Source organism: Ceratotherium simum, chromosome 5 (assembly GCF_057802395.1).
Source record: "Ceratotherium simum simum isolate JZ-2026a chromosome 5, ASM5780239v1, whole genome shotgun sequence".
NCBI lineage: Eukaryota > Metazoa > Chordata > Mammalia > Perissodactyla > Rhinocerotidae > Ceratotherium > Ceratotherium simum.
The window spans coordinates 16,495,832-16,510,603 of NC_141904.1; the positions used below are offsets into that span (position 1 = coordinate 16,495,832).

Here is a 14,772-nt window from a genome sequence, read left to right on the forward strand (position 1 = left end):
AAATTCCAGGGGTTTTGAGAGAGTTCTGGGAGGTGAGGTGAGAGGGGTAATTAAGCAAAATGATTTAAAAATTTATATAGAACTTTAAGCTTATGTAAGAAGGCAGTATAGCATAGTGCTTAAGAGCACAGACCCTGGAGTCAGACTACCTGGGTTCATATCTTAGCTCTACTACTAGCTCAGTGCTTTGAAAAATTATTTAACCTCTCTGTGGCTCATTTTTTCCATCCGTAAAGTATAAAGATATTAATTCCTATCTTTCGGAATTGTTTCAAGGATAAAAAAAGTTAATACATAGAAATCACTTATGACAGTGCCTTGTACATAGAAAATGCTTAATAAATTGTTTGCTTATTAGCCTTATAGAAATTAGAAAAATTTTAGGAAAAGGACTAGATAAGGGAAACTTGTTCAACTAAATATTCAAATTAGTTGAATTAAATTACGTATTAAGGTATAGTGTAACATTATAAAGCTGCTATAATCAAAACAGTATGGCATTATGATAGAAATAAACAAGTTAGTGAGACTAAAAGAATCTAGAAATACTGTAGATCTAAGCATATGTGAAAGCCTAAAACATGTTTAAAAACGGCATTTAAATTCAACAAGGTAAGCTGGTTTATTTAACAGGGGTGGAGGCATAACTGGCTGTTCACCTGGTGGGAATAAACAGGCCCATGCTTCATACTATTGGCAGAAATAAATTCCAGGCAGATTAAAAATGTAAAAGCAAGCGAGAGAGACGGAGACAAACAGATGCACAGACAGACAGAGAGAAATAAGAAAATATGTTTCTATAATCTCTAGGACAAGGGGATCTTTAATAGGAATACAAGAAACCCAGAAGTCTTTTTTATCTATGTGAGATGATGGATGTTAACTAAACTTATTATGGTAATCATTTCACAATATATGTAAGTCAAATCATTATGCTGTACAACTTATACAGTGCTATATATATCAATTGTACCTCAGTAAAACTGAAAAGGAAAAACAAGGAAACTGAGAAGCCATAAAACAAATCATAACAGATGTGACATTATGTAAAATTAACAGTTTCTTTCTGACAAACTATACCATGCAGAGACTGACAACAAAAAGACAAACTGGGAGAAAATATTTGCATCATTCAGAAGACAGAGTTACTGTTCCTAATATACAAGAGTTCATAAGTGGATAAGAAATGTGACTATCAGTAGAAAAATGGGTAAAGAATAAACATAGAAAAATCTCAGAAGAAAATTCTGAACCAATGAACAAGAAAATATACTCCATTAGTAGATAGGAAGGCAGAAAATAACAATGAAATACTGTTTTTTAATAATTGGATTCCAAAAATTAAAAGGATTTATATAACATCCAGTGCTGGCAGGGATATGAGGACCCAAACATTCTCATTGCAGCAATAAATAACCTTATGATTTGTCAGTATCAAGGTTTTAACATTTGACCCATTACTTCTTCTCTTCGGAATTTACGCTACAGAAATAAAAGTATCAGTTACATATATATGTGTATATTGATATTTATTGTTGCATTGTTTACAGTGACAAAAATTTGGAAACAGTTTGAACATTAGTAGGAGAAGGTTGACTAAATTGTGGAACACAAATTATGTGATTATAATTTAAGATAATTATTCATATGTGTGTGTAGGGACTTGAAAGATATTCAAAATCTCTTGTTAATTTTTAAAAATATACAGCATGATCTTTCTAAAAAAAAACAAAAAATAAAAAAAGCTATCTTCTTACATGAACTTTGAAATGATGTAGAAGGAAATACAGTAAAATTTTGGGAATGCCTAACTTGTAAGTATGGTATTAGAAGAAACCAGTTTATCCTCTTTTTCTTTATTTTGTATGTCTCTTTCTTATTTGACTTATGACAAGCACATATTACTTCGTAAAAAAAGAAAAAGTAAGACAAAGTACAGAGCTTAACTTCAGTCTTTAATCAGTAATAGAATGTTTGCAGTTTTTTTTAATTGTATTCATTTTTAATATATTGTTATTATAAAACTATCTTCTCATACTTATGTGTTTTGTTTCACCTTAGCAATGTCTGACCGACAAGAGAGTGCTCTTATAGAGCTAATGGTTTGTACAATTCGTCAAGCTGCTGAGGCACATCCTCCAGTGGGAAGGGGTACTGGCAAGAGAGTAAGTTATATTAGTGAGAAATCTACAAAAAGGCTTTTAATGTAACTAGCTGTCTTAAATATTTGAAAATTTTACTGGTATATGTATCCTTAAAAAACATGATATTTTTGTAAATGATACATGCTGTAGTGCTTTATCTTTATATCCTGTCTACTCAGGTGACAAAAATAGACTCTTTTCTTCCATGCTTCTATAGCACCTCTACCTGCTTCTTTTCTAGTACTTTAAGAATTTTCAGGGGCCGGCCTTGTGGCTTAGCGGTTAAGTGTGCGTGCTCCGCTGCTGGCGGCCTGGGGTTCGGATCCCGGGCGTGCAACGCTTCTCCGGCCATGCTGAGGCCACATCCCACATACAGCAACTAGAAGGATGTGCAGCTATGACATACAACTATCTACTGGGGCTTTGGGGGGAAAAAATAAATAAATAAAATCTTTATTAAAAAAAAAAAAAGAATTTTCATATTCATATCTGTTAAAAGTGCAGAAAGTCTCTGAAGACAAACTGCCTAGTTTGCAAGCTCTTCCATTTAGCAACTATGTAATCTTTGGACAGTTGATTATTTTCTTTGTGCCTTATCTGTAATATGGGGCTAATAATGCAGGTGTAATTGGATTAGAGATGAATTGAGATAATCACAGATGGAAAGACTGGCTCTGGTGGTGTAAAGAGGTAGGCAATTCCTCTCTGCAAAGAAACTTAAACTGGAAAAATTGTAAACAAAAAACCATATCAGGGCTCTGGAAATTCATCAAAGATAAAGATAAAAATCAAATTGTGAAGCATTTATTCTTGAAAAACTGCCAAAGCTTCAGGTAAAAGTGATGGTAGTCTATGGCCTTCTTGCCTCAGGTTACCATACACACATACCCCATAAGCTTGATTGGTGAGATAAGTAGTTTTACCAGAGTGGCACTGTCTGCAAAAACCAGCAGCTTTGCTCTCAGAGGGGATAGACTCGATATGGGAAATGTGGCAAAAGCCCACAGCTTTGTCAACTAGAAATGGTCAAGTTGGTAGAAGCAACCAAAGAAAACCCACAGCTGTGATATTCAGAGGTTGTGGTCCCAGTTGGTAAGAACAGTAGACCAGCCAAGAATCTAACTGAAAAATTCTGGAAATGAGAAAACCATAAAAAGGTTAGATAAGGTCTCCACACATCCCTGGCTGACTAGGAAACTTGAGAGAATCCAACAGAAAATAAAAGTCAAGCCAGACTTAAGAACTGGCTGAACTTTGAATATGTGCTCTAACTCACCAACAGATTAGGTCTCAGAGTGGAGAAGCCTCATAGATTTCAAGTATTTGAGCAGAACATAAGCCCAAATGATTGGCTGACCAGTAATCTATTGAAACACAGTGGGGACTCCTAGGAAGACAGGCTAAAAATCAAAAATAAAAATAATTTCAAGCAGAAGCCACACATCATGGGAGAGACAAATTATAGTTTAAGTTAAAGGTTACTTCTTTTTTTTTTTTAATAAAACTTAGAAAAATAAGTTAAAAATCCATGGTTACTATATATTATCCAAAAATGTCCAGAAAAACGACAGCCTGTAAAGAAACAGTAAAATATGACCACACTTAGGGAAAAAAGCAGACAATAGAAATGGCTTCTCAGTAGGCCCAGTTGTTGGGTTTAGCAAAGACTTCAGAGCCCTTTTTATAAATATGTTCAAAGAATTAAAGGAAAATGTGTTCAAAGAAATACGAGAAAACGTGATAACAAGCAATAGGGAATCTCAATAATGAAAAACCAAATGGAAATTCTCAAGTTGAAAAGTACAATGACAGAAATTTAAAATTTATTAGATGGGCTCAATAACAGATTTGAGATGAAAGAAGAAAGAAACAGTGAACATGAAGATATTTTAATAGAAATTATCCATTCTGAGGAACAGAGAGGAAAAAAGATTGAAGAAAAATGAACAGAGCCTCAGAAATGTGTGAAGCATCAAGTGTACCAAGTTTGTGTAATGAAGTCCCAAAAAAGAAAGGAGTAAGAGAAAGAGACAGGAAGGAAAAACATTTGAAAAAATAATTGCTAGAAAATTCCCAAATTTGATGAGAAACGTTAATCCACAGATCCAAGAAGCTTAACAAAGCCTAAGTAGGATAAACACAAAAGATCTAACTCTAGACACAGGATAGTCACACTGTTGAAATCCAGAGACAAAAAATCTTGAAAGCAAGAAGAAAGAAACAACTCATAGCAATAGGATTAGCAATTGACTTCTTATCAGAAACATGGAGGCCAGAAGACAGTAGAATGACATATTCATTGAAAGACAGCAAAATTGCCAACCAAGAATTCGAAATCCAGTAAAATTATCTTTCACGTATGAAGGCAAAATAAAAACTTTCCCAGATAAACAAATATTGAGAGACATCTTATTAGAAGACCTGCCTTAGGAGAAATACTAAAAGAAGTCCTTCCAGTATGTAAAGAATAATACCAGATGGTAACTCTAATCCACAGGAAGGAATAAAGAGTACCACAAATGGTAAATATATGATGGATATAAAAGGCTGTGTATGTTATACATTTTTTCTTTTCTTAATTTCCTTAAAGGGTTTTGAGATTGTTTAAAGCAATAATTATAGCACTGTAGTATTAAGATTATAAGATATTTGGATATATGTGACAATAGCACAAAGAAGAGTAAAGAAAATGGAAATATATTGGAGCAAAATTGCTGTATTTTGCTGTAATTAATTCAATATCATCCTGAAGTTGATTGTAGTAAGTTAAAGAAGTATATTGTAATCCCTAGAGCAACCACTCATACCTAAAAAAGGAAAACAAAATCAACAGAGAAATTATAATAGGACAGTAAAAAATGTTTAACTGCAAAGAAGGAAGTAAAGGAGGAACAGAGAAACAAAGACTTGAGATATTCAGATAACAGATAGGAAAATGGCTGACATAAATTCAACCGTATCAAAAGCTGCATTAAATGTGAATATAAGAAAGACTCCGAAAAGTAGAGATTGAGAAAACTATGGACTGGGTATGAAATGGTACTAAGGAATTACTGTTTAATTTTGTTGGAGATAGTAAGTTTTATTATTCTTAAGCCTACATCTGTTAGGGACATATACTTAAATATTATGAGTGAAATGATATACCACGAATTTGCCTCACACTGCTACAGAAAAAAAAAAAATTAGAGGAATTGATGAAAGAGTAATGACAGAATGAGTGTTTCTGAAATTTTCCAAAATAAAACTTTTAAAAATATGTATAGTCCCAACTTTGACTGAGAGCCTCTTCAGGCTAATTTCTTGTCCTTTTGACATGTCTTCTCATTTTTTGAGCACTTTCTCTCAGAGCAAGATGTCCCAGTTTCACTTTCTACCTTTACTGTTTATATTATCTATTGCTATGTAAAAAATTACTTGAAAACTTAGAGTCTTAAAACAATAAGCCTTCATTATCTCATGGTTTCTGTGGGTCAGAAACTTGGGAGTGGCTTTTAGCTGTTCTTTTAGCCTAGGGTCTCTCATAGGGTTGCAGTTCAGATGTTAGTTAGCCAGGGCTTCTGCCTCTGAAGGCTTGATGTTAATTTACTACTTCCATAATGGCTCAATCAAATGGCTGGCAAGTTAGTGTTGATCGTTGGTAGGAGGCCTTAGCTCCTCACCAGTGGAACTCTCAATATATGAATGTTCTCATGACGTGGCTACCAGCCTCTCCTAGAGTGAATGATCCAAGAGAGAGTGAGGTGGAAACTTCTGTATGATCTAGCCCTCAGAAGTCACACAACATCATTTCCACAATATCCTATTGGTTACACATGTCAGCCCTATTCATTGTGGGAAGAGACTCTGTAAGGACATGAATACCAGGAGGGAGAGGTTATTGGGAGTCATCTTGTCGGCTGATTCTACACTACCCTAGCGCAGGAATCTCCAACAATCCTTGGTTCCTTTTAATAGACAGTGGTATTTAAAGATCAAAATCTGGGCACTAAGAGTACTCGTTGTCAATTGGTTATCATTTCTGCTAGGTACTTTTGGTAGGCAGCTATGTATTTCTCTATATATACACATATATATTTAAGTCACATTCATAACATTTCTGACTTAAATTTAACGAGATTTTTATCTCTTTGATTTAATGTTTTTTCCCATTTTTATTTTATGGAAATACGTAAAACATTTACATAGTTAAAAAGTCAAAACCATGTAAAAATATATATTCAGAGAAGTTCTGTATGATCTAGTATGCAGTATGTGGATATACTATTGAGGGTCTTTTGGGTTGTTGCCAGGCTTTTGCTGTTAGAAATAACGTGTAGTGAATAATCTTGTCATTTCCTATACCAGGTGTGTTGGTGGGGGTAGATTGCTAAAAGTGGGATCACTAGATCAAAGGAAAAATTTAACTAAATACAATTTTTTTTAGATATTGGCAAATTCCCCCTTCATAGGTATTATGCCATTTTTGCTATCCCATCAGAGATAATATGAGGATAAAATGAATTCATGTATATAGAGTGCCGGACATAGTGATCCTTTAGTCAAAAGTAGCTATTTCCCTAAAATCAATATCCTTCGACCTTTCATATATTGTCAGGTGAATTTCAAGATTTCTCAATATCCTGAATACATTCCTAGGTATATATTCCACTTCATATGTAATCCCATATGTAATTGCCTTCTGCAGAACTAAACCCAATACTTGGTAGATCATTCCAAAGTGATTATTTTATATATTTAAGAGGTTGAAAAACAATAAAGCCCCTGGAGGAAGAATTAGGTAGGAGGCCCTATTACTTCTTTCACATATTCTCAAACATTGAGGTTCATTTTTATAAAGTGGCAATTTATATTGGAATATTTCTCTTCTATAAAACCGTTCAAATTTATGATGGTAAATTTCTTCAAGATGATAACAAAATGCAGAATATTTTGGGGAAATGATTATCTTAACTGAGCTTGCATTTTAATATTTTATTTTTGGAACTAGTTGAATACAGGCTAAGGTGATGGGCATCATCAGCTTGAGTTTGTTCAATGACCACAGGATATATACCCCTGTGTCTTGATTATTGCCTAACAGATTTGTGAACTTAATTACAAGGAGAATCAAATATAAATGAGTCCAGAGATATTGTTAGTATATGCTTTAAAAATAAGTGAAAATTTATTAGCTGCTTATAGTATTAAAAAAGCATTACTTTCTAAAGTATTTTTAGAAAATTGTGTTTAACATAGGGGAGATCACTATTAACATATTGAAATTAAAACTCTAGAAAAATTATTTCTCCATTGGTTCCAATATTTTTATATTCATAACTGTGGTATTACAGAAATATTTATTTTTGATTTGCTTTAATCTAAAACAAATAGTTTATCTGAACTTTAGTGATTCCTAAATAAGTAGCTATTTAATAAAGTAATAGTGCATGTTAACTAGAAATTTGTGTAAAACGAGATGTATTTATTTTACTAATTAGTTTGATAAGCTCCTCTTAAAATTCTCAGTTACGTTATCTGCCAGTGCTACTTTCTTCTATGTAACATTCTAGATTTATAAATTAGTGCATGACACTCTTATTCTTTGCCCATGTAAATTTATTTCTAGGTGCTAACTGCCAAAGAAAGGAAAACTCAAATTGATGATAGAAACAAATTGACTGAGCATTTTATTATCACACTTCCTATGTTGCTATCAAAGGTATAGTTTCATTTACATTTTTTGTGATAATATGCCACTGAGTTTGCTTATTACACTGTACTATTAAAGTGATTCTTTTTTCTTTGCTTCTCCTTTTAGTATTCTGCAGATGCAGAGAAAGTAGCAAACTTGCTACAAATCCCACAGTATTTTGATCTAGAAATTTATAGCACAGGTAGAATGGAAAAGGTAAGACACTATGAAACTGAAATTCTGCTATTATAGTCAGTTTTATTAACTGAATGATTTTAATTTCATGTAATCATATAGGCTTATTTGTTATTTGACAGATGCTTATTTTGTTTTTAGTTATTAATCTAAGTATCATAGTTTTTCTCTCTTTCTTCCTTAGCATCTGGATGCTTTATTAAAACAGATTAAATTTGTTGTGGAGAAACATGTAGAATCAGATGTTCTAGAAGCCTGCAGTAAAACCTATAGCATCTTATGCAGTGAAGAGTATACCATCCAGAACAGAGTTGACATAGCTCGAAGCCAGCTGATTGATGAGTTTGTAGATCGATTCAATCATTCTGTGGAAGATCTATTGCAAGAGGTCTGTTTTAAAGTTAATATGTATATATAATTATTTTGGCTAATAATTATTCAAGGTAGCTGAGTGTGTAAATTGTTTCCATTTTAAAGTAAAATCTAGTAGAATTCCCTAATTCTTTCAAAACTTAGCAGCATCATTGCGATTGTTCATCGTATATAGCTCAATCTTGGTTATAGTTTATTTCTATTTAAAAAATCTGTTTTCATTAAAGCTAGGCCTTTTTTTTTTCCTCTTTTGAGAAAAATCTTTTTAATGGGGCCGACCCAGTGGTGCAGCGGTTAAGTGCGCACAGTCCGCTTCCATGGCCCGAGGGTTCGCAGGTTTGGATCCCAGGCGCGCACCGGAAGCACTGCTTGTCAAGCCATGCTGTGGTGGCATCCCTTATAAAGTAGAGCAAGATGGGCACGGATGTTAGCCCAGGGCGAATCTTCCTCAGCAAAAACAGGAGGATTGGGGCCGGCCCCATGGCTTAGCGGTTGGGTGCACGCGCTCCACTGCTGGCGGCCCGGGTTCGGATCCCGGGGGCGCACCGACGCACCACTTCTCTGGCCATGCTGAGGCTGCGTCCCACATACAGCAACTAGAAGGATGTGCAGCTATGACATACAACTATCTACTGGGGCTTTGGGGGAATAAATAAATAAATAAATAAATTTTAAAAAAAAAAAGGAGGATTGGCATCCAATGTTAGCTCAGGGCTGATCTTCCTCACAAAAAAAAAAGAAAAGAAAAATCTTTTTAAGATCTGGCTTTTCTGACTCATTTTTTCATTCTCTATTCTTGGGACCTAATTTTAATATTACTGAATTATTATGATGTGCTAATGAATAGAACATAAAAATTAAGTGTGCTTATAAGAGATGGCTGATTACCAGTGGTGTGCCCAAGATAGCGGCAAGCATCTCCAACTGGTTATTTTAATAATTTTATCTGTGATTCCTACCTCTTACCCTCTCCCTCCAATCTGTATAAGACAATCTAGAACCCCACAGCTTTCTATGTTCTGATGGCTGAGCTGACAGGATTTTCTTTTTAACTCATATAACCAATTTTTCCCTACTTTCAATTTTTAACTTTTTTTTTAACTCTTGATTTTTTTCAACCATTTTTGACTTTTCATTGTGATTTTGAAGCTGCAGAAGTAACTGACAATCAGTAAAATCTTTGAAATAGCCATTAAAATCTTTAAAGTACATGCCCTTTCACTCAGCAATTTCAAGGAATTTATTCTAAAGTATTAGTCAGAAGAGTGTACAAAGTCATGTTTATGACACTGTTTAAAATGCAAAAATTAGTTATCTATGGGTGTTGGGATTATGAGTGTTTTTGATTTTTTGGTTTTTTGCTTATTTGTATTTTCTTATTTACCAACAGTGAATATGTGCTATTTATATAATTAAAAAGAATTTTTCTTTAGACAGTAAGTATTAACAGACATTCATGTGAATTTGAGTATGAATAATATTATGGTAATGAGGTGATGTCTACTTTTTATTTATAGGGAGAAGAAGCTGATGATGATGATATTTACAATGTTCTTTCTACATTAAAGCGGTTAACTTCTTTTCACAAGTACGTCATTTATTTAAAGTAGATTTAGTGAATGACACATTAGCCAACATAAAACAGACTGTGTTTGTAACGTTTAACATCCATATAACAATGGAAAATTTTAGAGAAATATTGAGATGTCGTGATGTTTTTTCTCTCTTATTCAGATTTTCTCCAGATAAATTAGAGGTTCTTATTATAATTTAATTACTTATAGAGGAAGATTTATCATTCACTGTAATGAATGTACGCTGTAAAAGTTTGTTAGTATTATTAAATGGGCTTGTTATATAAGCTAGAGTTTTATAGGTATAATTTTCAATTGCCAGTTTTTAGAAATCTTACTGGGGCCGGCCTGGTGGCACAGTGGTTAAATTTGTACACTCCACTTCGGTGGCCTGGGGTTCACAGGTTTGGATCCCAGGGACGGAGCTACACAGCCACGCTGTGGTGGCGTCACACATACAAATTAGAGGAAGATGCGCACAGATGTTAGCTCAGGGCCAGTCTTCCTCAGCAAAAAGAGGAAGATTGGCAACGGCTGTTAGCTCATGGCCAAGCTTCTGCACAAAAAAAAAAAAAAAAAAAGACTGTTTAGAGGGCCGGCTGGTGGCATAGTGATTAAGGTCAAGCACTGTGCTTCGGCACCCCGGGGTTCGCAGGTTCGGATCCCAGGCACGGACCTATGCACCACTTATCAAGCCATGCTGTGGCAGGTGTTCCACATATAAAACAGAGGAAGATGGGCAGATGGGCACAGATGTTAGCTTGGGACCAATCTTCCTCAGCAAAGAGAGGAGGATTGGCAGCAGATGTTAGGTCAGGGCTAATCTTCCTCACCAAAAAAAAAAGTTTAGGTGTAGCCCTTACATTAATGAGTACTTTCAATTTCGAAGCAGTGTCTAAAATCTAAACCTTTTCTTATCCACAAGTACACTTTTTGAAATTCCATGGAAAAACAAACTCTTCCTTTAAAAAATATTTTGACATTTGAAAATAAAAGTTGACAACTAGTGACCTACTATTTTTAGTAGTAGAGCTTGTGAGAATTTAAAAGTCAGCATTATCTCATTCAGAAGTCGTCAGCCCATGTAAAGAGCTACACTAAAGTTTTTGAGCTTTGCCATATTTTCTTTCTCCTGGTTTTGTCTGTCTTTATCTCTATCTTGTGAATACAAATCTTTCTTTCAAAAAAACACATGTTTATATTTTGAAATTGTGAATGGATTTGTTTAAATGTATTTTAAACTATACTAGACAGAAAGATTACCCATCTATGAAATATGAGCTTATGTTGACTATGTGGTCAACGTTCACTTAAGTGTATGAAGTTTTATTGTTACTGATTTCTTTTAATGAATTCCTAATATCAGCTTGCACTCTTTTTTCCCCCTCCCTCTCTTCTCCTCTCCCCCTTTCCTTCTGCCCACTCCTTCCCTCTCTTCCTTCTTTCCTTCCTTCCTTACTTGCATCCATCTCTCCTTCCCTCCTTCCTGCCTTCCTTCTGCACTGAATATTTCCTTTATGGATCTTTTTTAATTCAATAAGAAAATGAAGTTATTTTATTTTTCCACCCACTGAAACTGAGCTCAAATTTAAATTTTCTTTCACTCTAGAATAAAGTTAATGCATTTTTATTTATTTTAGTGCTCATGATCTCACAAAATGGGATCTGTTTGGTAATTGCTACAGATTACTGAAGACTGGAATTGAACATGGAGCTATGCCAGAACAGGTAGGAATGTATTGGTATTCCTTCTGGGTCATTTTAGAATGCTAAGCTTTTCTGAGATTTATCAAAAGGCTTTCATAGAAAGTAGTTGATAATTCTTGAATGCAGCCACCTCCTTTGAGAATTATTGCCATAGTGATTGAATGTTACTCATAGGTGTGTTACATCTTCAGGTTTGAGCAGAAAAAAATAGAGAACCTTTGCTATAATATACCTCAAAAATTTAATATTAAGGCAAACATTATGACTCTTACTACAGTAGCAATTTTAAAACTTGATTAATTCATTATAATGAAAATTTCTGATCATGGCTATATTCCAGGCACTGTTCTAGGTATTGATAATAATAAGCCTTAGGTATGACTTCGTTTTTGTAATAGAACCATAGTTAAATAAGCTTGGGGGCCTGTAGCAGATTTTAGAAGTTTTTGCATTCTTATGTAAGTTGGAGTGGAAAGGGCAGAAATTAAACTTTCTCTAGTCTGGAAGACACTTAGAATAGACAACTTAATTCTCATGTAAAATTAAGTTGTTAATTAACAATTAGAGTTATTACAGTTAATTTTAATTAACAGTTACAATTATTGTTAATTAACAATAACAATCTCTTGTTAAGAGTTAAGTATTATTTTGTATACTACAGACACACTGCAGACATTCGTGTAGACCAAAATACCAACCCCATAGTTAGGTATAGCTAGCGTTTAAAGATGATCTCATCCATTCGCATTTGGTAATATGGAATGCTTAGATGGCACCTCATTTCACTAAAGCAATAGGAATTTCAACAGATAACAAAGTTATAATTTCATATTACAAGTTTATCACAGAAACAGTGTTTTATTATTGCTATGATTAATTCTTTCAAGTTGCCAAACACTATTCATGTTTTTTATCCCTGCTTGATATAACAGCCATTCTTAATAACAAATGTCCCTGATAGTTAGGTGTTTTTATTGTAGTTTGTGGAAAGAGGCTAAATATTTGACCCTGTTTTTCATTTATTGCTGACTTCAACTTCCATCCTCTCTTCATCTCAAACTTTTCAATAGCCTGAATACAATTCACTGATATTCTCAAGCTGTGCTTCAAAGTTGAAAGAGAATAATAGAGTTAAGATATTGCTTTTTTGGTTTCCTCATTTTCCTCAAGAAGAGAATAAGAAGAGCACATCTCTGTTTCATTTGGGGATTATAACTATATCTAAATTTATTTTTTAATTCACTACATCATCAATAATTATCAGAACTGACTTGTGACAGTCTCACGGTGTTATCTTCTGTGATTATTTTGGTTTTCTGTTACTTATTTTCACTGCATCTGTATTATTTACCCTCATTTTATTTTAATTTCTTTGAATAAGAGAACATGTTTATGTGACATTTGCTTTAACTTGAACTTCTTAGACATATTCTTTTTTATTGAAGTATAATTGACGTACACTATTATATTAGTTTCGGTTGTACAACATAGTGATTTGATATTTTTATACATTACCAAATGATCATCATGCTAAATTATCATCTGTCACCATACAATGTTATTACAATATTCTTAACTGTATTATTTATGCTGTACATTATATCCTCATGACTTATTTATTTTCTAACTGGAGGTTTTTACCTTATGATCCACTTCACCTGTTTCACCCATTCTCTCACTCCCCTCACCTCTTGCAACCACTAGTTTGTTCTCTGTATCTGTGAGTCTGTTTCTGTTCTGTTTGCTTTGTTGTTTAGATTCCACATGTAAGTGAAACCATATGATATTTTTCTTTGTCTGCCTGACATTTCACTTAGCAAAATATCCTCTAGGCCCATCCATGTTGTTACAAATGGCAAGATTTCATTCTTTATAATGGCTGAGTAATATTCCATTGTGTGTGTGTGTATATATATTAATTGTACATATATGTAATATACAATTATATATATAATTATATATATATAATTATGTAATAATATATAATTGTATATATAGTATATTATATAATAATATATAATTGTATATATATAATATACAATTTGTGTGTTTGTATATATATATACACACACACACACCCACACACACCACATCTTCTTTATCCATTCATGGATACTTAGTTTGCTTCCATATCTTGGCTGTTATAAATAATGCTGTGATGAAATAGGGAGGCATATATTTCTTCAAATTAGTGTTTTTGTTTTCTCTGGATAGAATTGCTGGATCCTATGGTAGGTCTATATTTAATTTTTTGAGGAGCCTCCGTACTGATTGTACCAATTTACGTTCCCACCAACAGTGCACCAAGGTTCCCTTTTCTCCACATCCTCGCCAACAGTTACCTCTTGTCTTTTTGATAATAGCCATTCTAACAGGTGTGAGGTGGTGTCTCATTGTGGTTTTGATTTGCCTTTCCCTGATGATAAGTAATGTTGAGCATCTTTTCATGTATCTGTTGACCATCTGTATGTCTTCTTTGGAAAAATGTCTATTCAAGCCCTCTACCCATTTTTTAATTGAGTTGTTTGGTTTTTTTGCTGTTGAGTTGTATGAGTTCTTTATATATTTTGGATATTAACCCCTTATGGGGTATATCATTTGCTAATATCTTCTCCCATTCACTAGGTTGTCTTTTCATTTTGTTGATGGTTTCATTTGCTGTGTGGAAGCTTTTTAGTTTGATGTAGTCCAATTTGTTTATTTTTGCTTTTGTTGCCCTTGCCTAAGGAGATAAGTCTAAAAGAATATTGCTAAGACTGACGTCACAGAGCTTACTGCCTATATTTTCTTCTAGGAGTTTTATGGTTTCAAGTCTTACATTTAAGACTCTATTTTGAGTTTATTTTGAAGAGACTGTCTTTTCCCTGTTGTATATTCTTGCCTCATTTGTCATAGATTAATTGACCATATTAGCATGGGTTTATTTCTGGACTCCCTGTTCTGTTCCGTTGATCTATGTATCTGTTTTGTGCCAGTGCCATACTGTTTTGATTATTACAGCTTTGTAGTAGAGTTGGAAATCAGGAAGTGTGACACCTCCAGCTTTGTTCTTCTTTCTCAAGATAGTTTTGGCGTTAGACACATATTCTTTAATCATGTGTATGAA

General features: G+C 33.7%; 1 protein-coding gene across 4 annotated transcripts in view; it reads left to right on the forward strand.

The window, feature by feature from the left end:
• The window catches only part of STAG1 (STAG1 cohesin complex component), a 354,666-nt gene that overhangs the window by 271,037 nt on the left and 68,857 nt on the right, over positions 1-14,772 (forward strand). For all 4 annotated transcript variants that reach the window (XM_004419341.2, XM_087430526.1, XM_004419340.3 and 1 more), the window contains 6 exons: positions 2,062-2,165; positions 7,753-7,845; positions 7,945-8,034; positions 8,198-8,401; positions 9,903-9,973; positions 11,600-11,687. In XM_004419341.2, coding sequence (XP_004419398.1) covers positions 2,062-2,165; positions 7,753-7,845; positions 7,945-8,034; positions 8,198-8,401; positions 9,903-9,973; positions 11,600-11,687 — 650 coding nt within the window. The remainder of the gene's footprint in view (positions 1-2,061; positions 2,166-7,752; positions 7,846-7,944; positions 8,035-8,197; positions 8,402-9,902; positions 9,974-11,599; positions 11,688-14,772) is intronic.